Source organism: Equus przewalskii, chromosome 18 (genome assembly GCF_037783145.1).
Source record: "Equus przewalskii isolate Varuska chromosome 18, EquPr2, whole genome shotgun sequence".
Lineage (NCBI taxonomy): Eukaryota > Metazoa > Chordata > Mammalia > Perissodactyla > Equidae > Equus > Equus przewalskii.
This window is the reverse complement of record NC_091848.1, coordinates 32050621-32071198: the sequence shown is the minus strand read 5'-3', so window position 1 is coordinate 32071198 and position 20578 is coordinate 32050621. Positions and strand designations below refer to the sequence as shown.

Genomic DNA, 20578 nt, shown 5'->3' with positions numbered 1-20578 from the left:
ATTGGGAGGGTCCCCTGTATGTTCCCTCCAAGGTGTACAGCTCTAACCTGCAGAGAAGAACCCTGACTCAGGGCTCTCCTCACTACACAGATGATGAGCTGAATAGGAAATACGGCTGTGCCATCTGTGTCCTTATGTGCTCACAGAAGTGTGCGTGGACACAATTGCAGATGCAATGACTGGGAAAAGTGATTATTTATTCAGAGCCTTGTATTTCGTTTGTGCTATAATAAATTATTCTGTACAAAAGAGGCAAGTGCAATCTATAATTCTGTCGTTCTAACATCAATGTCTCTCTCTCTGTCTCTGCGGGGGAGTCTTTCACTTTGGTGTGGTCTGCTCCAGGAATGTTGAATCAAAGAGACACCTTTACAAAGCTCCAGGCATTTCCTCATACTGCAGATGCTATTGTTTTCTGCTTTATATGCAGGGCGTTACAGTCTGCAAGATACTTTTCATACTGGATGTCTCTTTTAAGCCTCAGAATGATCTTAGGAGGAAGGCAGGGCAAGAATTACTATCTTCCTTCTGGTGATGAGGAACCAGACTCTCCAAAAGGCTCGGTGACTTGTCCAAGGGCTCACAGCGAGTGAGTGGAGGAACTGGGAGCTGGATTCAGACACAGGACCTCTGCCAGTGAGTTCCCTGCTCTGTCACTTTCCCAAGTTGTTTTCTCCTGGAGGAAATGTGCATAATACATGCAATATATTGAAAAACAAGAAGGACACAAGGTGGCTATCCAGTGGATTGCCGTCACGAGTATAATTTCCTCCAGAAAGAGTTTTTAGTTTTCACAGACATTCTCTTGAACATGACCATCAGTCACAGAAAAGGTCAGCTCCCACAGCTGAGAGAGTAACATCATAAAACCAGAGCCCTCTGTGACTATTTCAGGTGATCAGATAAAGCTCCGGTTCATGACTTCAGTCTCCAGAAGCAGAAACCCATATCTCTGCTTGAACTCGGATCAGACCCTGCTTTGTACAGCTTTTTAGGGTCCTGTGGATTCTCTCTTGGCTTTGTAGTGTGGTCACGTCTGTATGCATTAAAAAAAGCTTGAAAACTTCTGCCATGCAACATTCTGTCTGACCTTTGGTTTCCATCAGACTTGTTAAAATGACTCTCTAAACTTTATCAACAAAATGACTTCCTTCAAAATTAAACAAACACACAAATAACAACAACAAAACACACCTCTTCAGGAGCTGTTGAGAGAGTCTTAGAGGCGAGCCACGCTGGCCTTCTCAAACACACGGGCTTATTCCTTCCTCAGGAAGACTGTTTGCACCATCCTTTCTGCCTTGGATGCTCCCCCACCAACCCCCACCCTCATGGCTGACTCTTTCTCCTTCAGGTCAAATGGGTGACCTGAGTCTAACATCCAAGTCCACTGACTTTCCAATCAACTCTTTCATGTTCTTCACTCCTAGCCAGATTCTGCTAATCAGATCAGCTAATCCACTGGGAAAAAGAATGTAGGGTGTTGCAGGGCAGTGTCCATGGTTGAGTGAACAGCACTCAAGCGGTCATCTAGATTCTCCCAGCTCTATTTCCTTGCTATCTCCTCCTGACTCTCTCCCCTTAGTGTTTCAATTCTGTGAAAAATCTGTTGAAGCACTGGCCTGTGACAAAGGCTGCCCACATAGCGACTATGGAAACTCTGTTGAGTTTGATGTTGTGGATGAGGGTGACTGTGTTGTCGAAAGGTCTCACACATGTTGCAAGCATTATGCACGGCACGTCTCAACTGCAGCACCACTCACATTGTATTGCAAGCCAAACATGATGTCTCTGTGTGATATCAAGAAGGCTTTGTGGGTGAGTGAGGACTTTTACTGTCGTAACCACAAACACAGGTGTGCAACGAGGAGTCCCCACCTGTCCCTCCTCCCATCAATTCCTAGCTCCCTGCCCTCTCTCTTGGCTGTCTCTCATGCAGAACCTCCTCTCCTCCAGGTGCTTGGCCACCACCTGCATGATTATAAGAATCTCTTAACTGGTCTCCTCGACTGAGGTATCTCTTCGATTTTTGCTTCTCAAGGTCTCTATGAATACTATTGCCCAACTCTGATCATTCACATCAATGATCAGAAACCCTTCGTAGTCTAAATTATCTACCAAATAAAGTACACATTGCTCAGTAAGGAATTCAAGGCCCTTTGCACTGGCCCCATCAGATCTCATCTCAGGCAGTTCTCCTTCTTGTACTCTATAATGCAGCAAACCATTATTCCCAGAATTCCGTAACTCACTTGTTATTACTAGCATTCCGTAACTGACTTATTCCCAGCATATATTACTTACTTTCCCACCCTAATACATTGTTCATGCTGTTTTCTCTTTTAGAGCATCAATAATTCTTACTCTTTATCTTCACACATCCAAATCCTACCCATTTCTCAAATCCAATTAGGCTGTCACTGATCTGCCATGCCAGAAGAGAGATTTATCTTCACACCCAACCTACTACATACCCATCCTTTGTGTGGCGTGCGGATCTTTTTACCTTGGATTATGGTCCTGTAGTATTTCAACTTCTTCCAGCCCCACTTTAACTAGAGAGCACATTCTTTGTGGGTAGAGACCAAGCCTGATTCATCTCATCTTCTCACTCTGCACCTAGCATGGGGCCATGGTTGAGCTCAGCAAGCAGCTATGGCATGATTGAATAAAAAAATATAATCCCTGGGAGATTTTGTTGATCTATTTCTCCCCCTTTGTCTGTGAACATCTGTTTCCATTCAGTACAAAGCTTAAGTAAAACAAGAGGACTATGAATAAAAACAACCAAAAGTACAAAGTATAGTGATTCCAACGTTGTGCTTAATAAGTTTGGTTGTCCATTTATATGGTGGGCATGTGGAGGTGTGCCATGGAATTAGAAGGGCTAGGTATATGATGCACGGACCATCTCAATATAGAGAGGATGCTAGAGGCTTGTTTATACATGAGGGCAAAGACTCTCCTAGGAAGATACTCAACCTAAGGGAAGAGAAGATTGAGGCAAGTAAACTTGTTTAAAAACCAAATATTGGATATTAGAGGACAGGGGCAAAGTTTGAGTACAACTGGGTGTACGTTTCTCAATCTGTTCTCTGGTTTCACCCTACCTTTAGGGACTTTTGCAAGGGCCTGAGGGAGAGCAAGCTGTGATGAACAGAGAAATAGAGACGAAGATAGAAAGAGAGAGGGAGGCGCCCACTCTGTGGACTGGCGTCAGAGTGTAAAAAAAGCAGAGCAAAGGGAATCTACCTGCGGCCTCTGTCACCTGGCAGTGATGTGACTGTGAGAGCACAGGTAGAAGATGCATGTTGCTAGTGGCTGATGGTATCATACAGAGACACATAGTGACATAAACAGTCTGAGCATGTCTCCAAATGGCTAAGGGAGATATATAGAAAGTGGCTAAGGGAGACAGAGAATGGCCTGGGGTAGCACAGAATGGCTGTGCAATCACAGAAGCCTGGGGTCCCTTGCAACCAATTTTAGGGTCAGGCAAGGCCCACAGAAGCCTCATAAGGGTGGCAGAGATCGTCTGAGAGTGGTGGGCGATGGTCCATACAGCCAACACAAATTGGGGGAGGGGAGGACAGGGAGTAACCAGGAGCCTTGCAGGCAGCATCACGTGCAAGGGGCTTCTGTGGCCCTTCTCAATGACTCAGGAGGGACTTCAGAGTGGTGGGGCTCTTGTCATCCTGCTTTTAACTGCTGTCCCAGGTTTATGTGACTAGAGAAACATAGGTTATGAAGATAGGAAGGATTCCTTCCCATTAGGTGAATGCCCATTTGGTGAAATCCATGCAGAACCACTTAGGGGAAAGCACTCTGAGAAAGCACTGCAGAGCTGGAAGGTCACTCTTTGTTCTTGGTCTGCTTGGGAATTGAGCAAAGTACAGGATGAGGTGACTTGATAGCTGGTTGGATGCTCTTCCCAGAAAGTTGAGCCAGTTCTCTCTTGACTCAGCCTAAGGTTAGCCCTAAGAATTTGATTAAGGCTTAAATAGCTTCAAGAATTCAGTCATAATCCATGGCTAATTGGAAACTGGTTTGATCTGGGCACAATTTTATAGGTTTGGATTCTGCCTGGGTGGATCCCAGAATCTGATTTTGTCTGGATGCCAAGAATCCTACTTGGGAAAAGCCAAATTTTTGTATCTGCCCACACCTCACCCTAGCAGAGCATCTGGGAAGATTCACAGGTACCCCAGGACTGGGTGGATGGCTCAGGCCTGCCGGAGTCTGGGCCTGCACCTGGAGCCTGTGTGAAGGCAGAGCTGGCCTATGGGTGCACAGGAGCCGCCACCCCAGCTGAAATCATGGACTCTCGACCAGTACCCCGTGTCTGACCACATCAGTAGGGGACATAGAACACTTAGATAGATAAAGTTCAATCTCAAAAGTGTCTCTTTGGGCACTGGCATTTAGCAGTTAAGAGTATAAGCTTAGGAGTCAGATAAGTCTGAGTTCTAATCCAGACTTCTCTGATTTGTGATTTCGAGCAAATTGATCATGATGTCTACATCTTAGTTCCCTTAACTATTGGCACGGGGATATTATTTATTACCTCAATCATAACTACCAAAACCAAAAGAGATGTGGCACATAATTTCTTTCCCCTCATCTCTCAAGCTTTAAGGAGGATCCTGAAGTCTTGTCCTTGCACACGGTGTAGCTACTTAATGTGTTGTGTGAATCGGTAAAAGAGTAAATCAGCGAATGCGTGAGTGAAGAATGAATGAATTAATGAACACACTCCAAACTTCTAGGAATTGAAGGAATAGAATTATATTTTAATTAAAATGTACTTGCCCATGATTTACTAGTTGTTTAACATTATTCGCTTTTATTTATTCTTTCCAGTCTTATTTATTTAAAATAAGATACTGAGTGACCTACCATTAGCCTTTGTTCCCAGGATCAATTACTCCCACCTCAAAAGAGTCAACTTTCTTTTTAGATCTCATTTCACAGCCGTTCTCATCCCACCACTGGACCATCCTGAAGGATTGCTTGTTTTAAATTAGCCCTTCTTTGATGATTTCAAGTCTTCAAGATCTCCAGGGAGATGCAAAGACCTAGATTAAACAGTCCAGATTCAGACTATTCGGCAGTAGTGTTTAGTTGGTCTTTTTGCTGTCACGTCACATGTTGGCCCACTCTCCCCAGGGGATAGAATATGCAATTCATAGGCTTCTTTTGGGAACATGGTACTCAAACTCGACCCATTCTGAAAATCCCCAAGAGCTTATTAGAAATAATGTCCTGAGCCCAAACTCAGACATTCTCAATTAGAATTTCTGGAATAGGACCTGGTAAACTGTGTCTTTTTCAAGCTCTCCAGGAAATTCTGATGATGAATCAGGTTTAGGAACTATAATTCTAAAAGAATAACTTAGATTAGTTTTCCCTAAATGTGCTATCTTGCAGTTGTCCCCATAGAGACTCACTTTCCATTTTTCCTGTCAACTCCTGCAGTGATGAGAGACCATCCTGTGGTATATCTTCTTTGGAAATGCTATGTTTGTCACTGTGCATCCTCTACTCCATATTATAAAAGCAATCCCTGGTGGGAAGAAACCCTGCTGATGGACTTCTCTTCCTTGAGATGAGCCCATTTATCTCCGCTCCTTGTTAGAGCTCTAAGTACTCTATTCTTGACAAAACAATCGCCTGCTGACCAAGTTCAGTGGGGAAAGCATTGCCATGAGCCAAAGGCAAAAACATTAGAACGGTGTTTAATATCTTGTATTCTTGAAGCTAGTTGAAAATTTACATGAAAATTCCATTCCTTAAGATATTCAATCTAATCCACCCTTAGGAAAAGGGGGGGGGGGGAGGAGGGAAGAAGAACCAATCCTGGACCAGGCCCAGGTCTGAATATCTCAAAGGAATCCTCTCCTCTCCAACAGGCTTAGATCATCTGGAATTGATTAGTAAGAAATCAGTTTGCTTTAGGACATCACTTTAGAGGTTTATATTCTCCTTAGGATAGATCTTGGAATCCAATTCACTCCAGAACGCCTAAGTCCATTCCCTATCTTTTCAATCATCCCACCTCATCCCAGCTGTTCTGTTCCTAGGGAAGCCTCTTGGATTGATAAATGTAACTGAACCCCTGTTCTTTGAGCAGAGAAGACACCAATTTCAGGACTGCCATTGCTTTTTCGTTCAGCATCCTTCACCAGTCTTGACGGTCACCAGCCTTTTTAGTAGCAGTGAGGGGAGCAGAGATGTGAGTTTAGTGTTCAGCAAGGTATTGATCTGACATCACTGGGCATCTTTTTGGCCACTAGTCTGATTCGGATTGGTGACTCACCTGACAAACATGGTTAACACTTGACAATCATTTTCATTGGCATTTACTAGGCTTGGCCAACAAGCTGTGCAACTGGTAGTCTGTGTAGATTTGCTCTTGTGGCCAGTCATCTGGGAAGCCCTCCAGAATATTAAATTAAACAGACATCTAAAAGCTATATAATGTTATAATCCAATGTTACTGCAATTAAAAATAAAACTAAATTAAATTAAAAAAAGAAGAAAACACACAAATGTCTGTGGAAGCATCGAAGGCAGACAAGGGGATCCGAACAGACCACAGAGAATATCTTCCATAGTCTATGTTCCACTCTGCCCCTGACTGAAAGGAAACACTGTAAGCATCCACCTAATCTGAAAAATAGAATATTGTCAAGCTGACTCTCTGGGTGGGGAAAGGGCGATTTATTCATTTACAAGATATTTATTGAGCACCCACCATACCTGCCATTCCCTGAGCAAAATGCTTAAATTTGAAGATGAATGGTTCTTTCCCTTGAGGGTGATAAGAGCCATTATTGACTTATGTATAAAATGCTATGGGAATTGTCCAAAGCAATGTTGGTGGAACCAAGGGCAGTGAGAGCCATCAAGCCTGGGGTATATAAAGCATTATAAAAATAGAATCGACTCCATGATACAGTAGATCAATTGCTACTTGACTGAAGAGATACTATCTTTTAAATCCCAAATAGAAGCAATTAAATAGAAAAGAATATTTGCTTCAGTGACTGACACCAAATTACAGTATCTGCAATATATACAGCTAATTTTACAATAAAGACCAAGTAGAGGCTAGGATTTGATCCAAGTTCTTGTACTTGACTCCCATGGGGCCGTGGAAGAGCTGGCCCTATGGAAGGCAGCTGGAGGGGTGGCCATGCCCAGCATAGGAGCAGAAATGAGGGCCCCAGAGAAAAGTCCTGGGAGAAGGGAGAGGAGCCTTTTCCTCACTGATCAGCCGTAAGTGGGTGAGGTGGAATATTTGTTTCCTTTTGCTTCACAGGCTCTTATCAGAAGTCCCTGGGTGCCCTTGTTTTCTATTACAAGTTCAGATGTTCCAACAATCACTCACTTTCAAACATCATAACTTCTGCCACCAGATTCTGAACCATTCCGTTTCTATAGGAGGAAGATGTTTCAAAGGATCCAGGTAAGCAATGAATGGTTTACGTATCAGTGACAAACTGAACCTGAACCTGTCAATGAGAGACGAGCTTGTCAAATCCCTTTTGTGATGAGGTGGGTCACAAGAGCAGCTGGAGGAAAGTAGAGAATACGGAAGATTAGATTCCAGAGCATGGCTCCAGTAGACTGAGCTCAAGGGCAGGGTCCAGGCGTCATTCATCTCTGGATTCTCATGTTAGGACCTAGGACAGTGCTTTGTATATGGCAGCTTTTCACAAGCATGTGCAGAATTAAATTGAGAGGAGCTGAAGACACTGGCAAGGAGCTACTATTACACCTCCAAGGGATGCTTCCTACCAACCATATAAAATCTAATTCCTTGGCTAGACAGTTCAGATTTCCATCCCCTGGCTCCAATTTAGTTATGTAGTTTTTTCTTCCTAAAAAGAGTAAAACAGAGTGCACATTGTCAGTTGAAATATCTGTGTATGGTAAGTGCAAATTTTAGTTCACACTTGAAATATCTTACTGAATTTGAATAATATCTTCAAAATTGAAACTTATTTTTATTTTCACATTTTTAATTGTTTATTTTAAAACTGAAGAATAGGTCAAAAAATAAAGGGTTACATCAGTAGAACAATTTGATAATTGCCCAAGTTTACCTTTTGCAAGTCTTTTGATTTTATTAAAATTCATTTATTAGTTACTGCAATGTTACTATTAATTACAATGTATGACATGTTTTCTCCTTTTGTAAAAATACCTTAATATAATTAAAAAGTAGTAATCCATTACTTCTTCCTTTATGTACAGTAGCATATATTTTATTGTTTATTTTTAAAATTCTTTTTACCTGCACTATTATGCGTACAAAAAACAATTAAAAGACCATTTTAGTGTCCATGTTTATTTTCTAGCTATTGTTGTTAAATTGAAAAAGAATTGTCATGTAGAGGAGGAGATATAAAGAATGATTTGCTCTGGGTGCCAAATACTCTGGGACTACACCTCTGTCTCTCTGCCTCAGATCCCATGACTTTCTCCCTTGCACAGACTGCCCTGGGCACACTGGCTTCCTTCCTGGCCCACAACTTCAGGGTTTCTATATTTGCTATTCCCTTTGCCTGGAATCCTCTTTCCCAGGTAGCCACATGCCTTAGCTCGAACGTCACCTTGTTTGTAGTACCTTGCTTGAAGACTTCATTTAAAATGCAACTCCTTTTCATGTGCCTGTTGGCCATCTGTATATCTTCTTTGGAAAAATGTCTGTTCATAGCCTTTGCCCATCTTTTGATTGAGTAGTTCTTTTTTTGTTGTTGAGTTGTATGAGTTCTTTATCTATTGTGGAAATTAACCCCTTATCAGATATATGGTTTGCAAATATTTTTGCCCAAGATGTTCAACATCACTAATTATTAGGGAAATACAAGTCAAAACTATAATGAGATATCAGCTCACACCCATCAGAATGTCTATAATTAACAAGACAAGAAATAACAAGTGTTGGAGAAGATGTGGAGAAAAGGGAACCCTCATACACTGCTGGTGGGAATGCAAACTGGTGCAGCCATTATTGAAAACAGTATGGAGAGTTCTCAAAAAATTAAAATTAGAAATACCGTATGACCCAGCTATCCCACTACTAGGTATTTATCCAAAGAATGTGAAATCAACAATTTGAAAAGACTTATGCACCCCTATGTTCACTGAAGCATTATTCACAATAGCCAAGATGTGGAAGCAACCCAAGCGCCCATCGAGTGAATGGATAAAGAAGATGTGGTATATATATATGCAATGGAATATCACTCAGCCACAAAAAACCCAAAATCGTCCCATTTGTGACAACGTGGATGGACCTTGAGGGTATTGTGTTAAGTGAAATAAGCCTGACAGAGAAGGACAAGCACTGCATGATTTCACTCAAATGTGGAAGATAAACAAACACATGGATAAGGAGAACAGGATAGTGGTTACCAGACGGGAGGGGGGGTGGGGCCAGGACGAAAGGGGTAAAGGGGCACATACGTATGGTGACGGATGAAAACTAGACTATTGGTGGTGAACACGATGCAATCTATACAGAAACTGACATATGATAATGTACACCTGAAATTACACAATACTATATGCTGATATGACCTCAATTAAAAAAATGCAACTCTTCATCCCCTTCTGCCCTAATCCCGCTTACTCCTGACCTCCCCAAAATTGCCTGTTCACATTTCTGGCCTTATTTCTCTCTGTTGCAATATTGCTATCTGACCAACTGTGAATTTTGCTTCTTTACCTGTTTTGTCCATCTCTCCTCACTGAAATGTCAGCTCCACGGGGCAGGGACTTTTGTCTGCTTTGATCACTGCTGTGCTCCTAATGCCTTGAACAGTGCCTTATAGAAAGTAAGTGCTGGGGCAGCCCAGTGGTGTAGTGGTTTGGTTCACACACTTGGCTTTGGTGGCCCAGGGTTTGTGGGTTTGGATCCTGGGCGTGGACCTATACACAGCATATCAAGCCATGCTGTGGTGGTGTCTCACATACAGAGTAGAGGAAAATTGGCACTAATGTTAGCTCAGGGACAATCTTCCTCAAGTAAAAAGAGGAAGATTGGCCACAGCTGTTAGCTCAGGGCCAATCTTCCTCACCAAAAAGAAAAAAAAAATAACAGGTAAGTGCTCTCTAAGTATTTGTTCAACAAATTAATGAAGAACTATAACATGGAGGGATTGGCCCAGATAAGGTGTAAGTAAAAACTGATGTAAGTAAAATTTTTTTCACATGTGCTTATGTGTCTTATTCTTGGGAGGAGAAAATTTACAAATTTCATCAGATTCTCAAAGCTCTCTGTGACTCCACAAAGAGGAATAAGCCACTGGGCTCGACACCTTTGTAAGTCCTTGAGTTGCTGGATTCTGAGCCACTGTCTTATAGTCTTTTCTCTGTCTGTCCCCTCTGGCTCATTCCATTTTTTCCCCTATAGGGGAGTCCCATTTTTGTCCTGTTTCTTTACTAGCCTGTGAATACACTAAGGGCAGGATTAGTTTTGGATTTATTTCTGCCCCCGATTCAGTCCTAAGCCTGGTCTGAGAGCTTAGAAGCTGTTTGCTAAATGAATTAACAGGACAGGAAGAAGCTGAGGAGTAATAAGAGAAGGCCCCTTTCACAGTCTGGGCTCTTTTTTGCCTCCAGATGGTTCCGATTTTACTTCTAAGTTTTGACACATTTACCAAATTCTCAATTTGCTGATCTCCTAAAAAGAAATTTAAGGTAGAGAATGGGAATGGGCAAACCATACCTTCACCTTGAAGAGCACATATTTGTGTTTCCAAAAGGGAGCTTCCTCTGCTCTGTTCCACCCGGCGAGAACATGTGGGCTGTTTTGGTGCAGCAGTAATTAGGGTTGGAAGGGGCAAGGGTTGGTTGGCTCTGCCTATAAACAGATTGAGTGCAATTAAAGAGGGGATGCACGTCCACATCTTTGAATCCATATTTCAGATGAAGGATTAGTCATATATGGAAATTCAAGTTTTTTCCCAACCTTGTGGTTGTTGCAAAGAGCTCGCAAGTTTACTCAATCAGATGTCACAGGCCACTCCACTCCTGTCACCTGCCATTAGGGCCTCTCAGGTATGCTCCCCCGAGTCTGCAATAACCCAGGCCTTCGTCACTTCTGCCTTGTATAGCAGTCACTTCTGAATGGTTTTGCCTCTCTCGCCAGACTCTGAGTCCCCTAGGGACAAAGATCCAATCTGATCCATCCCTTTACCCCTCACTAGGATCATCACAGGGTGGGTGTGGGACGACTGCTAGACGATCACCAAATTTATTTCCTTTTCTTCCTGACACACAGCTGGACCACATTTGCTGGTCAACTTTGGGATTAGGTATGGTCATGTAACTGAGTTCCAGGCAACCTTCTAGTGCAAGTACAGGAGCAGTCCATCAAAATCTTCATCAGCTATTCTCCAAGCAGGCCCCTTTCGTGTAATCATCACAGCCTCAGAAGCCCCATGTTGAAGATGGTGGAGCCACAAGATGGAAGAAGCCTGAGTCTCTGAATCAAATTATTATTATTATAATTTACTTTTAAAAACTTCTTTCTTCTTTTTTAGTATTATGATTACAAAGATGATGATGATCCATCTCTTGTTGTGATGGGTGCTAGGGTTGGCCTTTTACAAATATCACCTTAGATCTTCATATCAACTCTATGATTATTATTGACATTTTACGTACTAGAAACCTAAACTTCAGATTTTAAGTGATTTATCCAGGGTCATCACTAGAACAGGGTTTAGAATTGATTTTTCTGATTCCAAAATGATTCTCACATTCCTCGTCATGAGCTAACCTCCCTTCTTTCAATTCTCATTGTCACCCCCAGTATGCCCATTACTTTTCCAAAGTCCACAGGGGTTCTATTCATTTCTCACCAGTTACTCCTGTTGTCTCAGGTTTTTGGCAAAGCGGCCATGCCCGTTCATTGGCTGAAACATTTACAGGCAGCGCGTGGAACTATTCATCTTTCTAGTTTGACAACTTCAGTCTGAAGGCACTCACAACTAGCTCAGCAAGTAAACACTTGGAAGAAAAAAAAACGCAACAAGCAGGTAGAGTAACAGACCAATTCTGTGGCCAGGAGACTATTTCTGTCGGTGTCGCCATCCAATGTACACATCAGGATAGATGCGGAGAGGGCTGATGGCCACTCTGAGTTTATTATAACCAGCGTTTCAATATATACATAGCTTACAGCTGTTAAACATACACAGGTGTTCTGGATGAAGTAATTAGCGAATGCCAAGAATTCTTAGTGATTTCTCAAGGAGACTTCCCTCGGCCTCTGTTTTGATATTATCATGTTTTTGCGGTGCTCGTATATTTTTATCTCAGAGCAGGCAAGGCCTCCCAGGCAACGGCTCCTCCTGCTCCCGATATCGATATCGTGTGTCCATCTGTGTCCCCAGGTGACCGATGCCTGGCTTAGGTTGCCTCCCCCTGGTGGTCTTACTCGTCATTGGCTAACCGGCCTTCTCACCTCCGGGTCACAGTTTGTTGGCAAGCCTTTTCCAGTGATTATTAATCCTTCCTGCTTCGGGGCAGCTACAGTTTCCTTTTTCCTTTGTTAGTCTAATAGGTGAGGTGTGTGCTAAGAGGTTTAAAAGCACCTGAGAATAGCAATGACAAGACATGAGTCTGCTGAGTTCACAGAAGCTCCAGTGGTTTTGACATTTTCAGAAGGAGTTAGCTGGGGAGCACCCTAAGAGGTCTGGTTTAGATGGAGGAGAAGAGTAAGAACCATCGGGCTTTGCTCAACCCAGGAGAGGAGAATGAGCTGGTGAGTCCTCTCTTGTTTTTATTACAGTCTTCTCAAAGCGGCCGAGGCTGTGGACTGGCGTTCTGGGGATGGTTCCAGCTTTAGGACCTGGAGAGGTTAAGTCTGGTCAGGCTCCTGGAGAGTCCTGGGCACTACCTTATAGCAAGGGAAACTGCAGGGGCTGAGAAAGACGTATCTGCTAGATGATAGTGTCTTGCTATCTTCACATGCGTTGGACTGGGCGAAGATTCCTCCTCAGACATTTTGCAGAGTATGTAATTGGGGTGCACTCCCTCATGTGCTCATTGAGGGGTTCCCCCCTTATCATCTGGGTCTCCGTGTAATTGGACAAACTCTGGCAAAAACTGAAACTCTTTCTTTTTTAAAAACAAATTCTTCTGTTTTTAGTGTATCTGCGTAACTCAGGCTCAGAGTGCTTTGGGCTGAAGTTACGCCTTGTAAAAGCAGAGAGAGGCTTTAAGTACCAACTCCTGAAGAAGGAACAGAGGCTGCCCTGGGATTTAGCACAGATCTTTTCAAAAACTCCTCACTTCTCCAATTCTTTTTCCCTGCTGCCTCTTCCACCAAACATATATAAATCTTAAAAAATAATTATTAAACGCTTGAAAACTCCTACAGTGTCTATTTGGTGCTGATGAGTTGACCTTTATTATTTGATTTGAGCCTCAGAACTCAGCCCTGAAGAAAGTAATCCTATTTCATAGAAAAGAAATCTGAGACTAAAGAGGTTAAGTAACTTGCTCAAGGTCCTCAGGCTGCAAGGGGCAGGCTGGGAATCTAGCCCATTCCTTCCTTCCTCATGCCCCACGCGGCTCACACTGCAATAGTGTCCCTAGTTAGGCAATGAGAAAGGGTGACAAAGAGAGAGGGGGATGGGACACAGAGGGTGCACTGTGGGGGCGGAAAGGAACCCAGAAGATCTGGTTCATGTATCAGAAGGGTGCCAGTTTCCCGCCTAGCCTCCTCATTCCCTATGAGATCTGGGGGAAACCCATCCTTGCCCTCTCTCCATCTACCCTTGTTTGTTGATCTAAGGAAAGTGGGTGGTTTCATAAACACCTGCACTGTCCAATAAGGCAGCCACTAACCACATGTGGGTTTTGAGCACTAGAAAATAGTCGATCCCAATTGAAATGTGCAATAGTGTAAAATATGCACAGGATTTTGAAGACTTAGTAAAAAGGAGTGTAAAATAGCTCATTAATAATTTCTATATTGGTTACACTTGAAATGATAATGTTTTGGATATGTTGGTTAAAGAAAATATATTATGAAAATTAATTTCACCTGCTTCTTTTTACTTCTTCAATGTGGCTGCTAGGAAATTTTGAATTACAAGCGTGGCTCACGTCAGTGGCTTACATCATTGTACCACGCCGATCTTGATAATGGTACAGAGCTTTAACATCTTCAGACTGAAGGGATTCAAAGAATTAAAATCTATCACCTGTGTACACTGCCGAACAACTCTGTGCCAGTTTGAATGTTTTTTCAATAAGTAGATGAGTGTTCATGAAAATCTTTGGTTGCTCTTTATTTTTGTGTCACTAGGTGCTGTGTTTGTAAAGTTTTATAGCCTGGTATTTTAATTTTCTTAATCACAGAGGGGGCATGGGTATCAAAAGATTAAATAACGGGCCAGGCATCACAGTTTCCTTCTTTTTTTACTGGTAATCAAACACTTCTAGAGACATGCACCAAAAAGCTTTATTATGCATCTCACTACGCTTATTAATCTTACCCTTGTGGAAAGAGAGCACAGATACAAATTCTACCTGGGCAGGCGGATCAGGAAACTTGAGTTAGGTAGGCCTGGCTGACAGGAGTCATCTAGGTACACAGGCTGAAGAGGAAGCTGTTTCCTAGCTCCAAGGATCTTCCTTCCTTCAAGTGAACAGGCCCAGGGCTGTCTTTAGAGTTTGAAAGGGAAGCCAGAAATCTGTATGCTTACGTGAAATAGCCTTCATAAATTTTGGAAACAAATTCCTTTTTTTTCAGATCGTAGTAGGCCAAACTAAACCTAGGCCTGGTCTAGTCCCAGCCTTAGGGACTGTTAGGCTGTGACTTTTACAACCTGTCCCCACTTGCTCTTCCTTTCTTTCCCGAAGGGTCCCCATGGCCCACTCTGCCTTCTACTGGGCATTCGTCACTTCAAGTGAACCACCACTTGTGATTGCTTGAGAGGATTTGAGGTAGAAACTATACACTGTTGAGGCAAATAACAAATTCTTTCCATCAAATACCCACGAAGGACCTGAGTGGGTGGGGATTGCCTAGGACGTTACTGAAGAGCGGTCTTGGGCCATTTTGCTGAGCTCAGCACAGATATAAAGTATTGCATTAGCCCCCAGAATTGAATCTTGTTGTCATTCCTGTCCCCTGTTCTCTGGTCCCAACACCTCCAGGAGTAGGGAGCAGCTTACACTCACTGTGCTGGGCCCTTGAGAAACAGTACTTCATGTCACCCTCACAACAGCTCCTGCGATAGATACCTTCACTGTCCAGGCCTTTACTGTCCTTCCAAACCTCCTCCCTCCCACTCCTCACCCTCTCCACCAACACCCAGCTCAAATAGTCTCCTTTTCCTTCGCTAGTCTTTTTTCTAAAACTTTGCCCTGCCCAAGTGTTTCATCAGCCCCTCCATTCATGGTCAGCTTTTCTTGTCTTCTCTTAAGGTCCTTTCAGGACCCACAGCTTCACAAATAGCCCTCAGGATCCTTCACAACATCAGACCTAAAATGAGCCTGGAGCCCTCAGGCTGTATAGCTCAGTGCCTGATGGAATGGGACTTGGTCTCAAGCAGACCCGGGTTTAAATTCTCATCCTGTTGGTCAAGTGATTTAACCTCGTTGAGTCATTTGTAAAATGGGGATAGTAATATCTACCATTTGGAGTCATGGTGAAGATCAAATGAGGTAATGAAGCCTTTCTAAAAGTATTTTCTGTAGAATAATATTGTTAATAGGTATTATATAAAAAGTCTCCTTTTTCTCCCTATCCATAAGGTTTGAGAAATACTAGGTGAAACAGGTAAGCAGATAACAGCAGAGTCTCTCAGAGCCTTTAGTATATTATGAGTCTTTGTGAATTTCTAAGAGGGGCATTACAGTGGGCTCTACTTCCCACACTTACAGATCCATGGACTCCTTCCTGTGTGTGTGTGTGTGTGTGTGTGTGTGTGTGTGTCATGCGTGTGCCGATTCTCTCATGACTACTGTCTCATGGAACCACCACAGGAAGGATTGGAATGTTCTCAGTGAGTGACAGCTGTGGTTTTCTCATTATTACCTTTCTGGGGAGGGAAAAAGTCATCATATCTCTTCTCAGTAAGGCATATGGGGAGGCACACATGTGCACGTCAGCCTCTGTTTCGGTGTCCTCTCTGGCCACACTTGCTGCATTTACTTTCTGGAGATAGTCTTGACACAAATGCTGCTTTATTCATGTCAGTGGCAAAGCCCATCCATCCTATTGGTGCTCCCGCTCTGTACAAACACCCCCCAACTAAGTGTCAAAATTACAAGTGGGAGCAGAGCCTCAGAAGGCAAAATGGCTGGTTGGTGTGGAGGATACAGGCTTGATAGGAGAGCACTTTGATGAGGATTATTTTAGGCTGGTTACTTTTAAAAACTGCAGATGGGAAGGAGGCTCTGAGGAGTGGAATTTGCTTGCCCTTTGATGAGAGACATTTGCATTTGTGAAGGAAGTCTCCATCTGTGGGGCTGTCTCCCTCTCTGCACCAGGAGGAAGGGGGATGACCTTATTTCTAGAAACTCTTAATGGGGACAGCAAGGACTTAAATCTTGTTTATTGTGCTTATCTGGTAACCTCATGTAACTGACCCCTCCCCCCTTTAACATCCTCCTTTGTCTTTAGCTGAGGATAATATTTAAGGTGATGGCTTCTGCCATTTACTTAATCCGGTTTGATTCTTATCTAAAAGTTATAGGACCACCCAATAACCGACCCTACCAACACTGATACCGTTTTAACAACTCGTTTTACACATACTTTCCTTTGTTTTGTAAAGAGATAACTTACGTACCTATGCCTTAACTTTAGCCCTACCCTCAACCCATGTTTGCAGCAGCTCTTTACTGCCCATGGGTCCTGTCCCCATGCTATTCCACATTATTCTCTAAATAAAAGAGTACTACTGACAGACCTTGAGAGTCCAAGAAATCTTTCTTTCGACTCTTCAGCTTGCCAACCCTGCATCAACTTCAATTCATGGTAACTTTTTTCTAGGAAATAGTGGAAGAGCCCTGGAAGACGGAAACTCCGGGCTTTAAGGGGTCTGCTGCTAACTGTGTGGTTGTGGGCACCTTTTCAGACCTTGCTAGTTGCCTGAGAGCAACATCACTTACCCCTTCTGACTCACAAGGTTTGCAAGGGTCACATATGAAATCTTGAAAGCGCTCTGAAAATATAAAAGGTTCATTTGCATCCAAGGAGTCAGGAGTTATGATGTGCAGTTTGAAAAATGCAGGAATACTTGTATTAAGTGAAATTGATGTTGAGAACATTTCCCCTTTTTCAAACTAAACTTGGAGAGTGAAAATTGTTTGAGGTTTACCATTATAAAAACAAATCATATGTGAAAATTATTTTAAACAACGTCATGTATTCCTCATCTTCCGTTAAAGGACTGAAAAACAACTCAAAGGATTAAAACTGAAAATTAAAAAGTAGGGCCTCTTGGTTCTCTCCTGTCCTCCATCAACATTTATATGAACAGCTTGTTTGAAGTCTGGTTTATCTAATCTTCAGCATTCACCTGGCTATGAGGGAGAGATAACAATATAGGCGACAGAATCAAGACTCAACAAGTTTTCTCAGTGGGATTGTAGGAGAGAACCTGGGAAAATGCAGGTAACAGGCCTCAGTGTCGAGATTTTGTTTTAAGTCATTATAAAAACATAAGGTGAGGGTGTCAATGCTCAGGCTTAGTGGCCACGCATGAGAAAGTAATTGAAGAGCTTTATCTGGTTGTGAATGAATTTTAGTTGCCAATGTGATATAGCCATAAAAAAATTAGTCTTTGGCTGTCTTAATAGAAGTCTGTTCTGCATGATAGAAGAAGTAACAGTCCTGCTATAATCTGTATTATTTAGGAAACCCCTAGGGAGTTCCACTTAACTCTAAGATTCACACAAGAAGTATAGAGTGTTTGGAGGAATATCTGCATGTCGCAAATAAGTACTGTTTATAAGATGCTGGGAATAATTCCCCAAAGAACAATCATGACAGTTGTTTTCCCACAGTTGAGTGGCTGACGTGGGGAACAGTAGAGGTTGGCAGATTCCCGCTAGATTTATTTTCCTTATGGAAGAACTTCCTAACCATCTGTGGTGGCAGAATCCTAACACAACACCCCTCCAATGACCTTTGCCCTTGTATAATCCCCTCCAGTTGAGTGTGAGTGGAACTTGCATATATCATGAGCTATAATTCCTGCGATTATGTTAGATTGTATGGCAGAAAGTGATTACACAGATGTAATCAACATGGACTCAGCTGAGTTAAGATAAGGGAGATTGTCTGGATGGGCCCGAGCTAATCAGGTGAGCCCAGAGAAGAGACTGGGCCCTGCATGAAGTCAGAGATTTAAAGAAAGAGAGGGATTTGATACAAGGGAGCTTTTTTGTTGCGTTTGTGAAGATGGAAGGTTCAATGCGGCAAGGAACTCTGAGCGGTCTCTGAGAACTGAGAGTAGCTTCTGGCTGACAACAAACAAGAGAATGGGGGCCTCTGTCACAGCGATCCAACAGGAGAAGGTCGGCCTGTGAGTTACGGGTGGCCTATCTTAAGCAGACAATCGATGCTCATCTGTGAGGTTGGCGTACAGCTATTTTTTCCAAGAGAGGAATTTGAACCAAATAATCTCTGAGATATCCCTCTTGTTCAGTGATGCTCTTGTTCGTGAATAAACTTTAACAGAACATGCCATGTTGCCCCATGTCCTTGATCTAGGGCAAATTCTAGTTCCAGAAATTGTCCCTGCTAATTAGCCCATGAATCGCATTACCTTTTGATCCACACTCACTCCTCTCTCACCATTAGCGTCATCATACAAGGCTCCTCAGTTGCACTTTTACTTCAGAAAGTCCTTTTGGGTGGCTTTACGGGGATGCCTGGAGCTGACAGTGATAATAAGTTCCTCTCCTTGGTATTGGGTTTTGGTTCACACCCCTAAAGACTGGGTCGAACCATTTCAATAATTATTTTGAACATCTTCAAGACCCAGTTTCTTTGATCTACACATAATAATTTATAAATATTATTAATAATAGCACCTATTTTAATAAATAATCATGCCTATTTCGTAGGGTGGCTATGAGGATTGAATGGCACCTAAGTAACTGCTCAAGAAAGATTACTTCTCCTTGTCAAATGTACACAAAAGTGAAAGAGACTCCACATACTTTATCCCTACTCAAAGGGCACTCCATGGCAGAATGCAGGGCAAACTATATGAAACTATAATTAGCAATGCTTAGTAGTTAGTGATAACTAACACAAATTGCTACATGTGGCCAAACCAAGCTAGTAATAGAGGATTGAGGAATAATGACCTGACTAACATGATCCGTTAACTAGAGACAATATTATCCTAACAGTAAAGAAAAGAACCTTGAAACACGGCAGAGGTAGAGATAAGAGAGCAGAGTTATAAGAGAGCAGAGTTTTAAGAAAGTCCTCCTATCTGACACATAAAGGAACACAATTTGGCATGTCCAGATAAAGACAACAAAGGGGAGATTGTGAACCCTGAATAGAAACTTGGTGCTGTGATTGTCCTTTGAAAAAAAAAAAGGAAGATGAATCATAGTGAATTCTAGCCTCACAAAGGGGCACAGAGATATTATCTCCTTGACCATGATTCAAGGGACTAAAAGATGATGTCTACACAGAAAAGGCTAGCTTGCTCTAAGTCTATTGGAATATTTTCACCCATAGAAAAGCCTAACACATACAGCCAAAAACCGGCATTGCCATTCACAGAGCGTAATTGTGGTACTGAGAGTTATCTATGTTATGTCTTGGTTGAGTAAGTAAATTTATAACTTTGTTCTGCGAGAATCTTGGTTTGAGTAAGTGAAAGTGTTGTGAACTGTAACGCAAAATATCTATTCCAAAGAATTTGAATCGCACACTACTGTGCCTGTGCATGGTGGGCGTGCAAGAAATATTTTAGATGGCTAAACACATGAACAGTGAAGATAAGAATAAAAGGAGTTACAAAAACTAAAAAGGACCTGTTCACAAGACCAGTTGTGCATAGATGCTAGTGCTCCAGATGCAAGGAAAATTCAGGAACAAAGACAGGCAGAGATCCCAGGGGATGGGTTCCTATGACTAAGAGGATCCCACAAAAAGGGAATTTGGGGAAGAAACCATGTTGAGATGAAGGTACACCCTGTAATTCTCCTTTCCTGAAGAATTTGGCTAGTCTTCGTTCTGTCTCTGATGGTAACTGAAAGAGCTACCTATGAAGGAAAGAAAGAAGGGAAAATAATTTTAAAAGTGTCCTTTATGTGCTGGCACTTCATGTATGTTCTCATTTAATCCCTGAGCTAGCTGCTCAGATATCCATTTTACAACTAAGGAAATTGAGGCTCAGTTAAGTAACATACACAAGGTCACATCACCTAAGTATCATAGGAAGGATGGTCCATTACACTGTTCACCTCCTGTATGAGTGAAGAATGATTGGGCTGCTTTGTATGTGTGTGGGTGCACGCACGCTCGTGTATATAGTTACTACATCTAGTCAATATCTGAATCAATTTGGTA

General features: G+C 42.5%; 1 protein-coding gene across 2 annotated transcripts in view; it reads left to right on the top strand.

The window, feature by feature from the left end:
• The first annotated feature begins 12293 nt into the window (after positions 1-12293).
• The window catches only part of ATP13A5 (ATPase 13A5), a 105072-nt gene continuing 96787 nt past the window's right edge, over positions 12294-20578 (top strand). For both annotated transcript variants that reach the window (XR_011529145.1, XM_008534951.2), the window contains exon 1: positions 12294-12781. Coding sequence is in view for 1 of the 2 variants with exons in the window: in XM_008534951.2 (XP_008533173.2) it covers positions 12722-12781 (60 nt within the window). In the remaining variant the exon portion in view is untranslated. The remainder of the gene's footprint in view (positions 12782-20578) is intronic.